At 55.5% G+C, this 18,938-nt stretch overlaps 2 protein-coding genes across 7 annotated transcripts in view; one reads left to right on the forward strand and one right to left on the reverse strand.

Annotated features, from left to right (window-relative positions):
• Positions 1-101: 101 nt before the first annotated feature.
• Positions 102-4,278, reverse strand: NAT9 (N-acetyltransferase 9). 5 transcript variants are annotated; one of them, XM_082679483.1, is made up of 7 exons: positions 4,230-4,278; positions 3,504-3,589; positions 2,483-2,592; positions 1,763-1,906; positions 1,098-1,157; positions 797-891; positions 102-689 (listed from the first exon to the last, which is right to left on the reverse strand). In XM_082679483.1, exons 1-7 carry the CDS (start codon positions 4,266-4,268, stop codon positions 555-557), a joined length of 669 nt encoding a protein of 222 aa, XP_082535609.1. In that variant the 5' UTR covers positions 4,269-4,278; the 3' UTR covers positions 102-554. The 5 variants fall into 5 exon arrangements, with proteins under 5 accessions (XP_082535609.1, XP_082535610.1, XP_082535612.1 ...); XM_082679484.1 differs by lacking the exon at positions 4,230-4,278 and adding an exon at positions 4,177-4,201; XM_082679486.1 differs by lacking the exon at positions 3,504-3,589 and having other exon boundaries at positions 2,483-2,613; positions 4,230-4,265.
• Positions 4,279-4,424: 146 nt separating this feature from the next.
• The window catches only part of TMEM104 (transmembrane protein 104), a gene marked incomplete at its 3' end in the record, with an annotated part of 55,884 nt that continues 41,370 nt past the window's right edge, over positions 4,425-18,938 (forward strand). The window contains exons 1-6 of one of the 2 annotated variants that reach the window (XM_082679950.1): positions 4,425-4,512; positions 5,117-5,233; positions 12,553-12,674; positions 15,411-15,492; positions 15,974-16,070; positions 17,043-17,123. In XM_082679950.1, coding sequence (XP_082536076.1) covers positions 5,189-5,233; positions 12,553-12,674; positions 15,411-15,492; positions 15,974-16,070; positions 17,043-17,123 — 427 coding nt within the window. In that variant the 5' untranslated portion in view covers positions 4,425-4,512; positions 5,117-5,188. The remainder of the gene's footprint in view (positions 4,513-5,116; positions 5,234-12,552; positions 12,675-15,410; positions 15,493-15,973; positions 16,071-17,042; positions 17,124-18,938) is intronic. The other variant, XM_082679951.1, reaches the window with a different exon arrangement.

The following is an 18,938-nucleotide window of genomic DNA, read 5'->3' on the forward strand; positions in this document are numbered from 1 at the left end:
AGCTCATTTATTTCCAGACCTCCCGGGGTCACACCCACCCGCTTCTGCTGGATGACACAGGACCGAGCTACCCCTCCCCTGTCCCTACGACGCCGGACCAGATGCCGCAGGCCGGCCCTCCTGGCAGCTCACCTCCACACGGGCCCGATGAGAACAGGGCAAGCTGCGTGCAGTGCGCTTTACTCCCGCAGAGCCTCGGTGGCCCCTCTGGCCCTCCGGTGGAAAGGGAGGTCCTGCCCATTCACCAGGCGCCCCCTCGTCTCCACCTCCACCCTGCCTCTTCCCGTGGACTCATGCCGTCCACTCCAGATTCCAAGAGTCTGAGTCCAGCTTTGGCCAGGAGGAGGGGCTGGCCCTGGAGTGGCTCAGCCACAAGGCCGGCCAGAGGGAGGCCGAGGCAAGTCCAGCCCGGAGTCCGAAGGGCCCCAAGAGGAGAGTCCCAGGCCGCAGCAAGGCCAGCGCAGCCTGCCCCATAGGCCCCCCTGTGTGCCTGCTGCAGGGCTCTGGTCTCACACCCCCATCCACGCAGGGTGGCTGGTCCGCAAGGCCGGCTGTCAGCGGGGCTCTGACGCCCCAGCTCTGTAGGGCTTCTCTTCCACGTGGCTGGTCTGCTCGAGAAGCCACTGCCGCTCCGGCTCACTCATCGTCAGTCTGAGCGTCACCTCCTGGAAGACACTGCTCACAGCCACCTACGTGATCCAGACAGAGCAGGGCCGACTAAGTTACAGGCCCAAGTCCTAGCGCCACTGGGCCCGCCCAGACCCAGGCCTCACCCTCGCACTGGCACCATCCTCACCTGCTCAAAGTGAAGCTTTCGGAACATCCGGATGCTCGGTTCATTTCCTTGCCCAATTTTAGCCTCAAACTTGGTCAGACCTAGCTTGGTCACTCCTCCAAGAGGTTAGAGAGGGATGAGCAGCAGGATGAAGCCCTCCCCCACCTCCCCAGCACCCTCGGCCCCCCCTTTCCCAGCCCGCGATGGAAACGCCTGTCACCGGCTTCCACCCTCAGGCCCGAAGGCTCCCTCCCAACACGCCCTCGCCTTCTCCTGGGGCCTGGCCACTTCTCCCCAACATAGCCTGCTCGGCCTTCCTTACCATAAGACATCATCATGAGGACGGCCTCGGTGCCCAAGCCCTGGCCCCTGCAGCTGGGCTCTAGGAGGAATGACAACAGTCACTGACAGTGCGTGCCCGGCTCACGTCATCCTCACAACCCCTAGGAAGTTCGCAGATATGGGTACCATTCTGCAGATGAGGAGACAGAGGCCCAGAGAAGTTAAGTGACTCGCCCGGTCGCACAGCTTAGAGGCACCCAGCAACCTGACCCCCAAACTGACCCCTTCGGCTCAGCGTGCTGCCCCACGAGGACAGTCACACGGCCCCTTAGAAAGAGGCTGAGGACGCTGATGGACACAGAAACTGGAGGGGCTCCTCCCACGGCATGGGGAGATGCTCCAGGGAAGATCGTTTATTTTGGGAGGGTCCCCAGTCCACCCCAAGGATGGGGCAGACTGCAGTTTGAAGACCCTAAAACCAAAGGTTAAGTTCATACCTAAGCATAAGATGGGAATAAAATGAACTACCAGGGGTGAGCCGCAAGGCTAACAGGGTGCCAGGTGAGTCTGCCCAGCCAGGTGCTAGGCTCACCAAGGCCGGAGCTGCCCATGGAGCTCTCTGAGTGCCCTACACAGCCTCGGTGGCTTCAGGTTCAGCGGATCTGAGGACCAGAGGGATGGAGGGCAGGGCCCGGTGGAACAAACCTGCAATCATGACCTCAATCTCCCCCAGGGTGGGGTCCCCTAGATCCGTGAGGAAGAGGTTCACATCTCCCGCCATGCAGCTTTCCTCGCTGGTGCCTAGCTGGGCCTGCCACTTCTCTGCATCCAGCACGATGAAGGTACACTCTGAGGAAGGAGGCGACGGGATTATCACCTACACTCCCCAAAGGACTGCAGGGAGGCCAGTCTTCCTACCCGAGCCAGAGAACTGCAGAGCACTACCACTGTCTCTGAGTCGGGCAGGAAAAGGGAGCCAGCACTTCCTTCAGCTGATTACAAAGCCTACATCGGCCTCATGCAGGAGACGATGGCCTTCTGCAAACAGCAACTGTATTCTCAGAGAGCACGAACCACACGGGGCTTGTGGCAAGGGGCACAAGGGGCAGGGCCTCGATTTACAGCCAGAGCCCCAAATGCTTTCCTTTCTCTAAATCCCTTCACGCCTGGTGCAGGGAGTGGGGAAGAGGACGGAAGCGTCAGCCACAGGGACTTGCTTCAGGGGGCAGCACAGCCTGAGAGCTTCAGGGGGCGTCGCAGTCTGAGGGCTTCAGGCACCTCCCAAGCTTTTCACGAAGTATTTTTTGCAAACTTTCTGTGGCTCCAGCAGGGCTACAGCTGGGAACAGTAAAGGGTGGGAACCTGGTAAGGCCTCTGGAATCAGCCCTCCCGTGACCGGCACAGCCCGGGGCCTCCACTTCTCACTGTCTGCATCTTCCTGCCAGCTGTGCTGCATCACATACTCCTGCTCCAGGGTCAGCGGTTCGGAGGCTGTCAAACGCCGCAGCTCCTCTGATTTCATCCACTCGTGGTACCTGCAGGGACGGAGGGTCGGCCTTTGGCAGGCAGGACAAATTGAGAAGCCTAAGTCTGACGCTTTATGAGATGAAGAAATGGATGGCTGAGGGGAGAACCCCCCCCCCAGGGCTAACAGAGGGCTAGAGAAGAACCCCAAGAAAGAGTTATAATGGCTCCTATGGTAGAAGGCCACAGGCCCAAGAACTAGAGGCAGGCTAGTCCTAAAGAGAACCGCAGGAGGCAGTTCTATCCATCCAGCCTCCTCTCCTATCTCAGGGGTCAGTGCGGTGGAGCAGCCTGGAGCCGAACATTCCTCAAATTCCCCAGGGGAGGTCCTGGCAAGCCGAACTCAGCAAAGAAGGCTGGACAGATCTCCACAAAGGCCAGGCACCAGGAACCCCCAAACGGAAGACCACAAGTAGAGAACACACGCCTACAGCACCAGTATCCCTGTCTACCAGACATTCGTCACCTGGCCCACGACAGTCCCACCCTGCGACTCGGTCCTGCCCTTTCCAAGCAGTAGACATCACGACGACCCACCTGCTCAGTTTTATGACAAGCTAACGTTTAGTTTCCAAGAACTGAGCCTATTCACTGGCCCCAGAGGAATGGCACTCATTTATAATTAGAAGACAGTATCTTTTTTTTCTTGCACACGTGTAGTTTACATAAAAGAATTCCTGGCTGAAAGGCCAGAAAGGAAGCTGAGGGGATGGGAGGGAGAAACAGGGGGATGGATGACTTCTTCCAGGGAGGTCATAGCCCTCTGTTTCAGTTTTCACTTTTTCCCGTATGCAATTACTTCTCACACCAGTGTTTCTCCTTCTCAGAGAAAACAGCCTCTGAGATTTGGGTTAAGTCAGGCTCACCCTCCTCGCTGCACCTTGGAGAGCTGGCTTGCACCCCACGTCAGGGGAATGGTTACCTAGGCACATGCTCTGGGGTGTAGGGTACCAGCACCACCTTCTTTCCCAGCAGCAAGATGTTCTGATTTAACCTCATGGTAGCAGCCTGCGGGTGGGAGGGCAAAGATTTCAGCACCTGAGTTTCCTCCCACTTAGGGTGGGAGCCCCGGCTCTCAGTTCACTAAATGCCTCCTGGGGCTAAGCTGTCAGAAGAGCCTCTGTCCTTCTTCCTTTCCAAACACTTCAGAGAACACGGACTTTAAACCCTTTGCAAGAAAGGGAACACGGCTGGTGAAAGATGATTAAACAATCCTGGGCTCGCATCTCAAGGGGCCAAATATGGGCTGCCTTTTCTGCCAGTCCCTTCAGCCCCATCACCCGGAACCTCGATGCCCCACACTCACCAAGACTCATCACCAAAACTCCCATCACTCGCCCCAGTTCTGAGACTCCGCCCCACGGTTACTTCTCAGCCCTGTCTTGAACCTATTTCCAACCCCTTTTCCCAGCGACCACCCCACTGGGCTCGGGTCCTCCCTCTTCCTGCCCCCCAAGCCATCGGGGCCTCCCTGGCCACTCTTGGGTGAGGCAGGCTTAAGGCCTCAATCCCCTCCTCTTTGTGAGGAGTTACAGGCTACTCTTCTCGAACCCCCACAACCACTGGGGTCCCGCGACGGCCAAGTTCACACCCACTCCTCGCCGACGAACGTGTCCCCAGCAGGTGTGATCCACCCCTTCCAACCTACCCGGCTTTCCCACCTGGCAGGCGGCCGCCCCTCCCGCATGCGCGTGGGAGCGCACCCCGCCCACTTCCGCCACGCAGACGGCAGCCGCCGGGACCTAATCCCGGTCCCGCCTCCGCGAGGCGCCCAATCAGCGCCGTGCGCCCCGCCCGAGGCGCGCACAAAAAAGGTGGGCTCCGGGCGCGGGCGCATGCGTGCTGCCGGCGCTGGTGCGGGACAGCTGTTGCCGGCAGCAGCCCCGGGTCGGAGACAGCGGCCGCGGCAGCGGGAGCAAGCTTCGCTGCAGGTGTCGGAGCGGGAGGGTGGGATGGAATGGGGTCGTGCCAGACTCGGGGCTCCTCCAGGAGGGAGGAAGAAATGGAGGAGAGGCTCGGAGAGGGCCTCTTGGGAAGAGGAGGAGGCTGGAGGGTGGAGAGCCCTAAGGCAGATTGGGAGACGTGGAGGCCCCGTTAAAAAGGAGAGGCTCTGGGGCAAGGAGTTGGGTTGGGGGGCGACCTAGGAAAGCCCCCAGCCCCTTGCTCTAGGCGGAGGAGGCAGACAGTTGCTTGGCTTCCCTGTGTGGTAGTGAGCTCGCTGTTCCTGGCATTAAATGGGGGGTAACCAGAGTGGGGAAAGGGGACCCTTGTGGTGGGTGACTCTTAGTGGCGTCTGAGGCCCCTTAAATCACTTGGAGTCTGAGCGGTAATGAATACATGCCCTGCACAGACAGGAAAAAGTTAGAAGAAACCACCCAGGTGTCATCATACAGGGAGGTCCTTCCCTCCGGGCTCTCTTTTGACAGATAAGGCCATAAGTGGCTGTGATTAAAGGACAGGGAGGGGGTGGCTCTGTAGACATCCCTCCGCCCGCGTCTAGGTCCGTCAGAAAGCTGAAGTCTGTTTTTTTCCTAGGGAGCCGCGGCCGCCGCCGCCCGTGCACGGAAGGAACCTCGGCAACCAACGGACCCTTCCTCGCTTTTGGAAATGGCGGGTGAAATCACAGAGCCCGGGGAGCTCTATTCTCCCTACGTGAGTTTTACTTTTGGAGATGTTGTGCCCACATCAGTGCCCTTGGCTTCTGGAGAAGCACACTGCTTCCTGTGGACCGTACTTGTGAGTCCAGCGGCTTTCATAGCTGCGGTCTGGGAACCCCATTCAGCAGCAGCCACGGTGAATGTACGGTGAGAGTCAGGTTTGTTCACTCTTCACGTGTTGATCAGAGAGTGGTCAAGAAAGGAGACCGGACTTGCTCGCTCGTTATTTTTGTCTCAGGGCTGCTAGCACTTGCACACTGAGGCCAGTTCAGATGGATGAAGGCTGTCGGCTGTTGACTCTGGGTTCTGCTCCCCTCAGCAGTTTGAAACCACTTCGGTTCTCAGCTGAATTTTCAGTTGTACAACTTTTATAGTCTTGGATGGCGTAAGAGGCGGAGAAAGCATACAGAGACCTTCAGTTGCCGTTGGCTGGAGTCTGTAACTAGGACAACTAGAATGATTGATTTCTCGCTGTCTTGGGTCTGCTGTACCCCCACCCCTCTCACGTACACTCAGTTTATCTTCTTTGTGTAATATACGATTGGTCGTGGTTCCATCATGGAATCCTTGCTGGGATGAGTAGCTGGAGGACTGGAATAATCAAATGATGGATTCATGTTGCTGCCAAGTATCCCAGAGAAAGGCAGCACTGCCTTAAGTAGCAAGAGGCCTCTTTCTAGAAAGTACCTAACCTTCAAGAGCTGCCCTGCTCTGCACCTGCCTGGGGATCCATGCTCTGTTTCTGCCAGCTTCATAGACTCTAGAGCTGTGGTGTGATGCGTAAGGAAGCACCTCTGAGAACATCTGGCAAAAACCCTCCCACTAGGGTCCTCCTGCTGGGTCTGTGCCATTTGTGTGTGGCTCCAAGGGAGCCTCCTTCACCTGAATAATTTATCAGGGAAGTCTTTCTTTTTTTTTTTAAATAAATGTATTTATTTTTGGCTGTGTTGGGTCTTCGTTGCTGTGCACAGGCTTTCTCTAGTTGCGGCGAGCGGGGGCTACTCTTCGTTGCGGTGCACGGGCTTCTCATTGCGGTGGCTCCTCTTGTTGCAGAGCACGGGCTCGAGGTGCGTGGGCTTGAGTAGTTGTGGCTTGAGGGCTCTAGAGCGCAGGCTCAGTAGTTGTGGCGCACGGGCTTCGTTGCTCCGCGGCATGTGGGATCCTCCCGGACCAGGGCTCGAACCCGTGTCCCCTGCATTAGCAGGTGGATTCTTAACCACTGCACCACCAGGGAAGTCCGGGAAGTCTTTCTTGAACCTTGGAATGAATCAGGTCATGCCCCTCTCATTAGTGGAATTGCGTAACAGCTCACAGCCTCCTCTTGGTATCAGCAATGACATGTCCACACTGTCCATGAAAGTCACCACGGTTCCTGCGTCATCTTACAACATCTGTAAGCTGAGAGGCGAGGAAATGAGCTATTTCTGTAGCTGAGTGTTGGGAAGGAAAACCTTTGATGTGCCCACTTTTCTCGTGCTTCCAGCTGTTCAGTAATTTCACATATCAGCATATGCTCACAGGAAATGGGGCGGCGAGACCTAAAGGTCTCAGTGGGTTCTGCTTTTTTAAAATTTTTTCCTCCATCTCCTATGTGTTTGGTTTTGTCTGAGGCATGTGTTCAAGGGCCGACTCTGGGCACTGGCCGTAAACAGCTGCTCGTATTCTCTTATCCTGCCGGTGAAGGGAGAGGCAGGGGGAAGGTGGGTGGCGCTGAGGATGAGGTGGCATTAACCAGGATTCGTGGTCTCGGTTTGAGCCGAGAACACGCCTTTGGCCTGAGGTTTCCTTAACTCTGCCGCCCTGCAAGAATGGTTCTTGATCCCCTGTGGGACCAGGAGAAGGGTGTGAGGTGCACCACCCACGGAGCCCAGAGAGGCTGCAGAATGGACTTTACCGCACGTGCTGCTCAGCACGATGTGGGCGGCACCTGCTCTGCCTGCCTTGGGAGACCATGACCCTGAGCGGTGCGTCAGCCCGTAACCCGGGCATTCCCAGCACCAAGCCTCTCCCTACCTCTGCGGTGCCCTGTTGGGAGTTCTCGCCCCTCCTGGGTGTCAGGGGTGTTTGCCTTAGCCCGCATTCTTCTGCATAAACTGTGTGTGTGTGTGACGGGCAGACGAGCCTCGCAGGGGACTCGGGTGACAAACTCTCTCAAGGACAGTGCCGGACGCAGGAGCATGGTTTAGGCCCATGCATCCCCCCCATAAGTGATCTCAGAACAGGCGTGTCTGTTTCCCCATTTACGGGGACCACGAGTGGCTCGGGACTGAAGGGGTCGTGGGATCAAAATAGAGGAAGAAGGGGGTCACTGCCTACATAAGGATAACTGCTGAGGCTGCCTTCTGCAGGCCGGTCTCGCAGAAGATCGATGCGGGTGCTTTCGAAGGAAAGAGGGCTTGTCTCCCGGCCTGAAACCCTAGTTGTTGCTTCCACATCTCTGCCACCTTCTGTTTCCTTTGACAGCTGTCGTTGGGGAAGCCGTTGAAAGGTGCCCGTGACCCCTGCCTCATGCACACCTGTGGGTGAGGCCGTGGGAACGCTGCACTGAACCCCCTCGAGCACAAGGAAGTGGGTCAGCCACCCCAAGGGACAGGGACTGTGTCTTCTGCACTTCAGCCACAGGGGAAGAGTCCAGAAAAGGAGGAAATTCGGTTTGCATAGCCTTCTTTATTGAGACCACAGCAGGGTTCTATTTCACCACTTTTGGTCATGCCTCCCTGCAGGCTGTCCCCACAGAACTGTCCCCTAACAAACAGAAGAGCAGTTCACTCCCCCGTTTCCTTCTGCGTCACAACTGCCTTCCACCCGGCCTGTGGCTCAGCTCAGGTCTGCTTCCTGCGTCGTGCTCTTCTCCTTGGTATTGGTCCCTACTGATCCCCGTTACTGGAAGTAAGGAGGGTTTAACTCCGGCCAGGAAGGTAGAGAAGCCGTATGTTTCCCTATGGGATTCCCTGCAGCACCACCAGGCCCGGAGTGCTTGCCTCAGAATTAAAACATAGCAACAACCCAAGACAGATGTGATGACTCATTTCTGCTCCTAACTGCCAGTAGTCGATCCCTGATTAACTTCCTTGTCACGTTCGTAGAGGGTCTTTTTCACTGAGGTTTATTGGAAGTTTCCATCGGGAGTGTGTTTATTTCACTGCTTCTTTATCAGCGGCGGTTCTCAGCTGGTGGCAGTCTTGCCTCCCAGGGGACATTTGGCAATGTCTGGAGACGTTGTGACCATCACAACACAAGGGCAAGGTGGGGGGTACTGGAATCTAGTGGGTACAGGCCAGGGACGCTGCTAAACATCCTACAGTCCACAGAACAGGCCCACAGCACAGAGTGAGCTGGCCCCAGGTGTCAGCAGCGCTCAGGCTGAGAAACACTGCTTGACAGCAGACCCTTGACCTTCACATCCCAAGACCTTCAGGCATCCCTGAATTCACAAATGCTTCTTGTACTAAATTTCCCCATAAAACTTTTTTTTTTTTGGCTGCGCCCCGCGGCTTGCGGGAACTTAGTTCCCCGACCGGGGATCGAACCCATGCCCCCTGCAGTGAAAGCGCAGAGTCCTAACCACTGGACCGCCAGGGAAGTCCCATCCCCATAAAACTTTTGGCTGAGAACCATCACTTTCTTAGGCCTCTTTGCTTTCTCTTAACTTCTGTCACGAGCCCATCACCAGGGCTGTTTTCCATAAAGAAGTAAGGTTCTGCCCTTCAAAGTGTTACAGCTTCTAAAAGCAATACGCAGAGAACAGGGCTGCCGGGAGATCAGACGTTAGGTCATCGACCAGGGCCTGGCCTCTTAGCGTCCTGCTTACGACCCTGCCTGTGACGTCGAACTCCCTGTCCCGTGCGCCAGGGCCCGGGAGTCCGCCTGCAGCCACGCTGGCCTCAGAGTTCCTGGAAAATGCCTCCCCCTCTCCCACCTGCCAGTGTCTTCCCCGGCCCTTTGCCTGGGTGGCTCCTGCTCGGCCCTCAGGTCCCGGCTTGAACGTCACCACGAGGCCATCCTCTGCTTGAAGTGCTGACCCACTGTTCTCGGTCACGGCGCCCCTTCTTTCCTTCAGAGCGCTTCTCCGAGGCGGTAATCATCGTTTGTCTTCTTGTCTGTGTCCTCCTGTCCGTCTTGCTCACTGTCATTCCCTGGGCTCTGAGCACAGGGCCAGGACCGTGGAAGGCTCTCGGTAGCTGTGCAGTAAGTGAGCAAACGAGCCCACGCCTGGACGTACTCGCCTCAGAGCGCCGGTGATCGAAGTTAAACCCAACAAAGGGCAAAGTTAGTTTGTAGACGTTCCCATTTGTGAAAAGTCAATTCAGAAGGCCCGCTGTCACCCTCACATTTATTCTCATAACATCACCCTGGGCCAAGACGCCCGGCAGGGCAACCACATCATGGTTTTGTGATCCAGTCAGGAGCTAGAGGAAGACGATTCAAACTTGTCTTAATCCTTCTGGGATCTGCCTGGGGGATCAGAGTGAGACGGTGACGTTTAAAAGGGGCCGAAGACTGTCAGGTTCACGGCAGAGAGGGCCTGAGCCAGAGCCGTTGAGGACCCCCATCTTGAGGCCGTGTGCCAGGCGCCCCGAGAAATGCAGAGAGAAGAGAGTTGCAGGCTGTGACCGCAGCGAGCCTCAGATATAATAGTGGGGAAAAGATAAACACATCAACGTCAAAAACCCAAACTAGGAAAAAAAAAAACAAACCCAAACTATGGCGTAAGAAGTGCTTTTGCTCCAGGGCTTTGAGAGGGGGAGCAAGATGGGTTCGAGAGACTGGGAAGGGCTTTATGGTGGGACAAGCGTTTGAATGGGCCCCTCGTGGTGGGTGGGAGTTGAGGGGCTGGGTGGGAGGCACAAGGGCTTGGTGCCCTGTGTCAAGTGTACGTGGGCTGTGGGCAGAGCTGTTTCCTCTCTACAGGACGCCCTCCCGTTTGGCCAGCACTCACATGGCCAGTCGGCACCTGCCCGGAATCCTGTCCCTCCCTGTCAAGGGCCCCAGAATGGTAGCTGTTGCTCCATATCTCTCGTCTTGTTTTTTAGATCTGACTGAGGCTGGTCTGAGAATGGGCCCTAATTTGTGTGTTTCTGATTAAGAATGCAGCACGTGGTTATCTTGAAAAAAATGTAAATACAGAAAAGTGCGTATTTCTCAGAAAGGGGAGGTGATAACGAGCGATGGATAGGTATTTCTGGTGTTTGTCTTCTCATGACCAGAAACAGGTGGTAAAGCAAACTGTAAGTTAGCCAGTTTAGTGGAGTACAGGGAGCCCCTGCTGGAACCTACTGTCATAGGCCAGGCCAGAAATGGTTCACTTGAATTGTAAATGGAATAGGAGTCAGAGGTACCCACAAAAGACTCTTCAGAAATAAAATCACTAGCCCTGGGATATGGAGGGGAAGCGGGGAGCTGAGGCCACGCTGGGGTGCCCAGGTGGAGGTGACCAGCAGGCAGTTGGATTTGAGGTCTGCAGAAAGCCTTGCACTAAGAGAAATACCGTCTGCCATGATGGTTAAAGCCTTGGGATTGAATGACGTTGCTGAGGAAAAGAAACGCAGAGAGAAAGAGAGACCGCTGACGTCAGAAGTGCAAGAACGATTAAGTCCAAGAAAGCCGTTGGATTTGGCAAATAGGAGGTCATTGGTGATTTTTAAGAATGCAGTTTCAAAAGAGTTCTGGGGATGGAAGCCACAAACTAGAGGAAGTCGGAAATGAAGGCGGAGGATATAGATGGCTCCTTCAAGGAGTTGGGCTGAGGGAAAGTGAGAGCGCGTTCGCGGTCAGAGGGGGAGAGAGCTAGGAGGAGGAGAGGATTCCAGAGAGAGCCGAGCCCAGCTCAGGTGCAGGGCTGAGCCTGTCAGGGAAGAGGAAGCAGCCGCGCTCCCCCAGACATGGGGAGGGGGGCAGAGGGGAGGCTGACACTGACTTCTGAGCTCAGAAGGAGCGAGACTTGGGGAGCGCGTGTCAGGCGGTCTCCGTCCCCTCCGTAGCGTTGGAGGTGCAGCCTTCACGTGGGAGAGATGGGAGCCGTGGGTCTGGGACTTGGAGACTGAGGTTTGGAGCCTTTACGTGCGTGGGAAATACTCGCAGGTCCACAGGGAGGAGTAAAGAGAGTCTGTTGCTGCCGGACCGCAGCTGAAGAGACCATCTGTTAGGGGGACTCACAGTTAGAATTTTTAAAATTCCCAGGAGCCTTTAGCGGCTTTCTATTAGGGAGTCGAGGAGGCGGTGCCGGGCCGTCTCTGAGGCTGGGGCCGGAGAGGTTAGAACGGGGAAGGTGTGGGGAGCTCGGGGCAGTGTGGGCTTTGAGCAACCAGCCGATTGTCAGTGAGGCCACCGTGGAGGTGGTGGCCTGGGTAGGGAGGGTTTGGGGGGACTGGACATCATGATGAGGACAAGGGCGGGTCAGTGGGAGTGCACAGGGTTGTAGGCGGCAGGGGCTTCAGGTCAGCGAAAGGGATTTCATGATCGAGGAGGGCCCGAGAAGGGAATGATTGTAATTCGCTGAGCTAGAGTCAAGTTGGTGTGAGTTAAGTTTAAAACCTGAAGTCAGTGACCCAGCAATTCCGCTGGGAGGTTGGTTGCCAGGGGAGAGGGGGAGGGGCTGCCGCTGAGTAGGGGGTTTCTCCGTGGGGTAATGAAATGAAACTAGATGGTGATGCTGGTTGCAGAACTTGTGGAAATACTGCAAGGCTGTGTACTTGAAAAGGGGGAATTTTATGGCACGTGAATGATCCTTTTTTCTTTTCACCCCTGAAGTTAGTACGGGGCAGAGGACAGGAAAAGGGAAGCAGCATGTACGGCGACGTCCGGAAGGGCATTGGCAAGAACGGGCGGAGAGGAGGATCAGGCCACGTGCTCAGTGGCCTTGGAAAAGTGGGAGTTTTTTGGGGGGTCAGCGCTATGGGTTGATCCGTGTGCCGGGTACCCCAGACGTGACGGCCCGTCCTCAGGAAACCTGCAGTCCGGTTGAGCCCAGAGCTATCATCTGAGACACGGCTCTGAATAATACGCACTGATGAGGGGATGGGGCTGATGACAGCCAAAGTGGAGAATCAAACCCAACGCCAGAGACATTTTGAAAAGACTGATGGAAGCCGGGCCTTCAGTCTTCCAGGTGTTCACATTTGGCTCCCAGCGGCCAGCTGCAGATCCCACCTCCCTGGAACCTGGGTGGAACCCTCCCTGCTTACCTGATCGCCTGCCTGAGGCCTGGCCTCCCGGCCTCCACGGTTTTGCCGTTGCCCAGGGTCCCCCTTGGGAGCCGTTCGGGGGTGAGGTTCGATAATTTCTGGGCTTGAATGTCACCTCTCTCGCTTCCAGGTTGGACTGGTGTATATGTTTAACCTCATCGTGGGCACCGGTGCGCTCACCATGCCCAAGGCCTTTGCCGCGGCCGGGTGGCTCGTCAGCCTGGTTCTGTTGGTGTTCCTGGGCTTCATGAGGTAAGAGGCCACCCCTGGGGAGCTGGGGGCAGAGCTGGGGGAGGCTGCCCAGGAAGCCCGAGCTCTCTCCGTCAGTGTGGGGGAAGAATTCTGTGGTGAGGGAATCCTAACAGGTGCCTGGAGCCAGGAAAGGAGGCCCAGAGGTCTCAGGGGCTCGCTCTGATGGAGCGGTTGTCCACCCCCAGTCACTGAGAAGTGAAGACCTCCAGTTAGGCCGTGGGGTGTCTCACCGTGGGGCTCGTGTGTTTCTTACCCAGCTGCTTTGCCTCCGCTGTTGTACCCTTTCTCAATGGACAATTAGATGGACGATGAGTAGTGAAGATAACAAGTGTAGAGTACAGTTAGGTGATGAGTGATAAGGGGAAACGTACAGCGAGGTGAGGGGCTCAGGAGCCTGGGGTGGCCGCGGTTTGAAGTAAGTGGTCCATGGCCATGGAGGGCAGCAGACTGGAAGGACGAAGGAGGGGGCACTAGTGGAGGAATGAAACAGTTTAGTAGCTGAAATGAGTTAAGGCCTAGAGGAGGCTGTACAGGATGGGAAAACACCCGTGTTTTTCAGTTGCTTCCCACGTTTTCTTCTGGGGGGTTTGTGGCCAGCCTCGAGGGACTCTTGGCTCCTTACGTACTGCGAGCCCTGGTGACCGACAGCCCCAGAAGTCCTTGTCCTTCTGTGACCCTGCAGTCCCCTTCAGCGCAGGCAGCCACCTGAACGGGAAGTGATTACTGGGGGCCCCCAGCTAGGGGCCGCCACGCCCCAACCTCGCTCAACCCATCTGCGTTCAGACATGGCTTTGTGCAGCCTGGAGAAGCCTCTTTACGCCTTAAGATTGATTTTAGTTTTACTTCCCAAAAGAAGGGGAATCTGAAGCCCTTAAAACGGTCACTTAGGCAAGGTAGTGAGAAACCTTTCTAGGAGGTGCTGCAGTGGCCGGAGTGGGAGTTTCAGAGACGGCTGCCCCACCCGCACCGAGATGGAGTGGGTGTGGGCTAACCTCTGTGTCGTTCCCCCCCACCCCCCAGCCACCTGACTCCTGGGCCAGGCAGCCAGCCTGCAGCAGGTGACAGCGCCCGAGGCAGGGGCTTGGGGTCGAGTCTGGCGGCAGAGCCTGCCGGGTGGCTTCAAGAAACAGATGCATGGAAACAGATGCATGTTCCACCCCGGGTCGTTTCAGCAAGGACGGAGTCATTCCTCAGGCTTTATCAGCAGGAAAGCGGCCCTCCCCTGTACTACCGGCTGCTAGGGAGAGCCCTCCCGCTCTCATCCGTGTCTCTCCCATTTCCTTAAGTAAAGACGATTTTTCACTCTAGTCTGACTTCTCAGCAAACGTCTGGTGCCACCTCCCAACTTCCCTTTTCGGACCAGATTATTAGGAAATTAAAATGTGAACATATTTTAATTTATTAATACGTTTTAATTTATTAAATATATTAATTTATTAGTATATTTTAACTTAGTAATACGTTGTTTATTGGGACTTCCCTGGCGGCGCAGTGGTTAAGACTCCGCACTCACAGTGCAGGGGACCCGGGTTTGATCCCTGGTCAGGGGACTAGATCCCGCATGCATGCCGCAACTAAGAGTTCGCCTGCCACAACTAAGGAGCCCACAAGCTGCAACTAAGGAGCCCACCTGCTGCAACGAAGACCCAGCGCAACCAAATTAATTAATATTTTAAAAAATACATTATGCATTAATATATTGTAGTTTATTTTAATAACTAATATTGAAGTAACAGTTACTTTAATACTAAACAGATTATTAGGAAAGTAAAGGTACCCCCCGAAAAAAGGAGGGGATGATTCCAGAGCCAAGTGTCCTTTTCAATTATTATTATTATTTTTTAAATTAATTAATTTATTTTTTTTTCTTGAAATTAATTTATTTTATTTTTGGCTGCATTGGGTCTTCGCTGCTGCGCGCGGGCTTTCTCTAGTTACAGCAAGTGGGGGCTACTCTTCATTGCGGTACGCGGGCTTCTCATAGCGGTGGCTTCTCTTTTTGTGGAGCATGGACTCTAGGTGCACAGACTTCAGTAGTTGTGGCACACGGGCTCAGTAGTTGTGGCTCACGGGTTTAGCTGCTTCGCGGCATGTGGGATCTTCCCAGACCAGGGCTTGAACCCATGTCCCCTGCATTGGCAGGAGGATTCTTAACCACTGCGCCACCAGGGAAGTCCCCCTTTTCAATTATATCCACACCTGTGCTCCGTCCATTAGTGTGTGTAGCTGGGGGTTGACCGCTTGGCTAGCGAGGAGAGGTGAGAGCTGCCTGCTGCCCCTCCCAGAAGCTCTGGGAGGGCCCCCTTGTGGACCAGTCTCCTCTTCCCAGCTTAGAGCATTACCTGGTGTCCGTCCTCCCATCTCTCCCACCTCTGCCCCCCGACAGGCCCCTTCTGGGGAGCAGTACCACCTTGCCACCCCGGGCAAGGGAGCACCTCTCCCCCAGGCTCATTCTCCCTCCTTCCCATCAGCTTACTCCACACCCTTCTCTCCAGTGCACTGGAAATACATTCTAAGTATAGACAGATGTCAGGAAGAGCACAAGAGGCACCGCGTATTCACACATGCTTTTTTATCAGGTCAGACCCATCTCAGAAGTTGCCGTCCCTTCCTCAGGAGAGAGAATGCTTTGGGCTTACTGGTCGGGTCAGGTCTTAAATGGCTTTTCCTTTTATTTTGTACCTTCTCCAAACTCCTCCCTGCCTTTCGCAGTTAACACGTGGCCTTCCCTTGCAGTTTTGTGACAACTACCTTTGTGGTGGAGGCCATGGCAGCAGCCAACGCTCAGCTCCGCTGGAAGAGAATGGAAACCCATCAGGTGTGTGTGCTGCTCCTGGCTCCAGGCAGTGCCCCCAGGCAGTCGTGTGCAAAGAGGTGGCCCTCAGCAGCCAGTCCTCTCCCTCCCGACGCCTGGAGGGCTCCTGACCACAGCGCGGCTCCAGGACCCCAGCCCAGAGCTGAAGTTCACAGCCATGTCAACTTACGGCACAAACGCAGTCTCTGCTCTTATAACATCCCCTTGTTGGTCCCTCCTACCCCGGCCTTGAGCTGGCTCAGTCATTCTGAACCTTTATACCCAGGAACTGTGCCGCAGCTTCTCCCTCCCCGTGTGTCTGACCCTCTAATGTGACAGCAGGGAAGTGTTGAAAGCTTCCTAATCAGGTACCTTCTAGAGGAAGGTAGCAAGGAAGGTAGAAAGGAAGCAGGCTGTCCATTGGCCGCCCCGGGGGTTGCTGTAGAGCTGTGTGCCCTCTGTTTCCTTGTTTGTTCTCATCCGCCCTGTGCCCCCCCCTCCCCAGGAGGAGGAAGACGATGGCTCCTCCACGGCCTCCGACAGTGATGTTCTCACCCAGGACAACGACGCGCGGGCAGAGAAGCGGCCCATCCTGTCTGTGCGTAAGTCCTGGGGTTCTGGGCTGGCCCGTGCTTCCCTCTGGTTCACGGGCTTTCCCTTACTCGTGGAGAGGGCCCCAGGGACTCCCTACAGAGACGCTGTGGCATTTACCGCCTGAGGGTTGAGCCGAGGACGGCACCATGGGACAGTAGAGCAGAGCACGGGCCCTGCTGTCTCCGCTGCTAACTGGCGCGTGCAGCTTGGGGAAGTCCCTTCACCTCGGCCCCTGGAAGCTCAAGTAAATGTCAGTTCTCTGACTCTGTCCTTCCTCCTATCCCAACACACACACACACACACACACACACACACACACACACACACACACACACACGTGCACACGCGCCCTCATGCACACTCACACGTGCGCGCGCACACGCTTGCACGCTCACACACTCAGCCTCACACACACACTCACTAACACACACATACTCCCACACGCGCACACGTGCCCTCACGCACACATTCACGTGCACACACTCTCACACACTTGCACGCCCACACACGCTCACACACACACACTCAGCCACACACCCACACACGCACACACTCCAGTTGCGCCAGGGCGAAGCATCCCAGCCTTCCCTCTCACCTCACAGTGAGCACCCCTGGGATCCCTTTCTATAGACGATTTATTTATTTACTTATTTATGTATTTATTTACTTATTTAATTTAGTCTATTTATTTATGGCCGTGCCGCATGGCATGCAGGATCTTAGTTCCCCAACCAGGGATCAAACCCACACCCCCTGCAGTGCAAGTGTGGAGTCCGAACCACTGGACCGCCAGGGAAGTCCCTCTAGATATTTCAAAATGTTTCAAGCAGGAAGCATTAGGAAAACTTTTCTCAGGAGTTTGAACCCGTTGGGATGTCATTATTCTGGAGAATTCAGTGAACTCAGCACCCCTTCTAAGAGCTTTTCCTTGTGAGAGGAAAAAAACAAAAACCACTTCCTCTTTCTTCTTGGTTCCACAGAGAGGCATGGATCTCCAAACCTTTTTGAGATCACAGACCGGGTGGAGATGGGGCAGATGGCCTCCATGTTCTTCAATAAAGGTGGGAGTGCTTTCTCCAGGTGGGGCACGGGCAGGGGCAGAGCTGGTGTCTTCTTGGGGGCCGGGGCAGCCGGAGCGGGGGTTCCGCCTCAACTAGGGACGGGGCAGGCGAGGTGGGGGAGCAGATCCTCAACCCGGAGACCGCCTTGCTGAGAGACGTGAACCACTTCATGGTTTTTCCTGGATTCCTGCCCGCTCGTCAGCGCGTCAGGAATAAAGAAGCAGCTGCTTAGCAACTACAGCTCACACAGGTTGAGAGTCCCAAGCAGCTTTCCAAGGAAGGAAGCCAGTGGAGGCAGCTGGTGGTTCTGTGCCTCCTGCTCGATTACTTCTGACTTGTCTTCTCTTTTCTTCTGGACTGTTCTGTTTAGGACAGGACAGAGCAACCACCTTGTGACAGGGTGTGTGTGTGTCTGTCTGTCTGCCTGCGTGTCTGTGTGTGTGTCTGCGTGTCTTCCTGGTGGCCAGGACACAGCAACCACCTTGTGACAGTAGGGGTGTATGTGTGTGTCTGTGTGTCTTCCTGGTGGCCAGCAGAGGGCGCTAGGAGCCCACACTCAGGACTGCTATCTGGCCTCTGCGCATCTAATCCTGACAGTGGGGGGGGGGGGGGGGGGGGGGGGGGTGTGTGTGTGTGTGTGTGTGTGTGTGTGTGTGTGTGTGTGTGTGTGTGTGTGTGTGTGTGTGTGTGTGTGTGTGTGTGTGTGTGTGTGTGTGTGTGTGTGTGTGTGTGTGTGTGTGTGTGTGTGTGTGTGTGTGTGTGTGTCTTTGTGTGTGTGTGTGTCTGTGTCTCTTCCTGGTGGCCAGCAGAGGGTGCTAGGAGCCCACGCTCAGGACTGCTGTCTGGACTCTGCGCATGTAATCGTGACCTCTCCGTGTGCTCCACCTGCGGCTTGGTGGGATCAAAGGATAGCACCCAGCTCGGGTGCTGCCTTGTTGGTTCCAGCAACAATAGCTTAGACCTCCGTTCCAAATCTTGGTCTTTTGGAAGATGAGCTATTTAGGGTTTAGTTTTTTAAAATGTTCGATCCTTCACAGAAAGTCAGACACATCTCAAAAAATCCTTGACCTTGCAGTTACCTTGGGAGATTTTGTGCCCCTTCGTCAAAGCCCCTGTTTGCAGAGGGGAGCGTCTCCCTTGGTTCTTTCCTGTCTTAAATGTGGCCGCACTAAGTTAGAGCCGAGGGGGATTGTGGAAACTAGAATCTAGAATCTTCTCAATGGCTTCTTAGGACATCCGGCGGTCCGTTTATCACCATGGTGTGATGTGACAGAAGATCCTGATTGAGGTTGCCTCGGGGTCTGCCTCCCTCCGTCCTCCCCACCAGACCGGCCTCACTGAGGGTTCTCAGAATTTATCAAAACCAGATTGGGGGCTTCCCTCGTGGCACAGTGGTTAAGAATCTGCCTGCCAATGCAGGGGACACGGGTTTGAGCCCTGGTCTGGGAAGATCCCACATGCCGCGGAGCAACTAAGCCCGTGCGCCACAACTACTGAGCCTGTGCTCTAGAGCCCACGAGCCACAACTGCTGAGCCCATGTGCCACAACCACTGAAGCCCGTGTGCCTAGGGCCCGTGCTCCGCAACAAGAGAAGCCACCACAGTGAGAGGCCCACGCACCACAATGAAGAGTGGCCCCCACTTGCCGCAATTAGAGAAGGCCCGCGCGCAGCAACAAAAACCCAACACAGCCAAAGATAAATAAGTAAAAATAAATATACTTATTAAAAAAAACCAGATTGGTTGTGTCTGGCGCACTTCTGTGCTTTTCCTTTGTTCCGTTTCTATCTCTCCCCGTCTCGTTAGACTCAGATC

This window comes from Grampus griseus (assembly GCF_964374135.1).
Source record: "Grampus griseus genome assembly, chromosome: 20".
Taxonomy (NCBI): Eukaryota; Metazoa; Chordata; class Mammalia; order Artiodactyla; family Delphinidae; genus Grampus; species Grampus griseus.

Excerpts from the sequence above, each read along its gene's own strand:
- NAT9 (XM_082679483.1), bottom strand. The coding sequence starts at position 4,268 with ATGCGGGAGGGGCGGCCGCCTGCCAGGTGGGAAAGCCGG. Across the intron at positions 892-1,097 it reads CCTCATGATGATGTCTTATG|GAGTGACCAAGCTAGGTCTG; the intron begins GTAAGGAAGGCC and ends AACCTCTTGGAG. Across the intron at positions 690-796 it reads GAAAGCTTCACTTTGAGCAG|GTGGCTGTGAGCAGTGTCTT; the intron begins GTGAGGATGGTG and ends TGGATCACGTAG.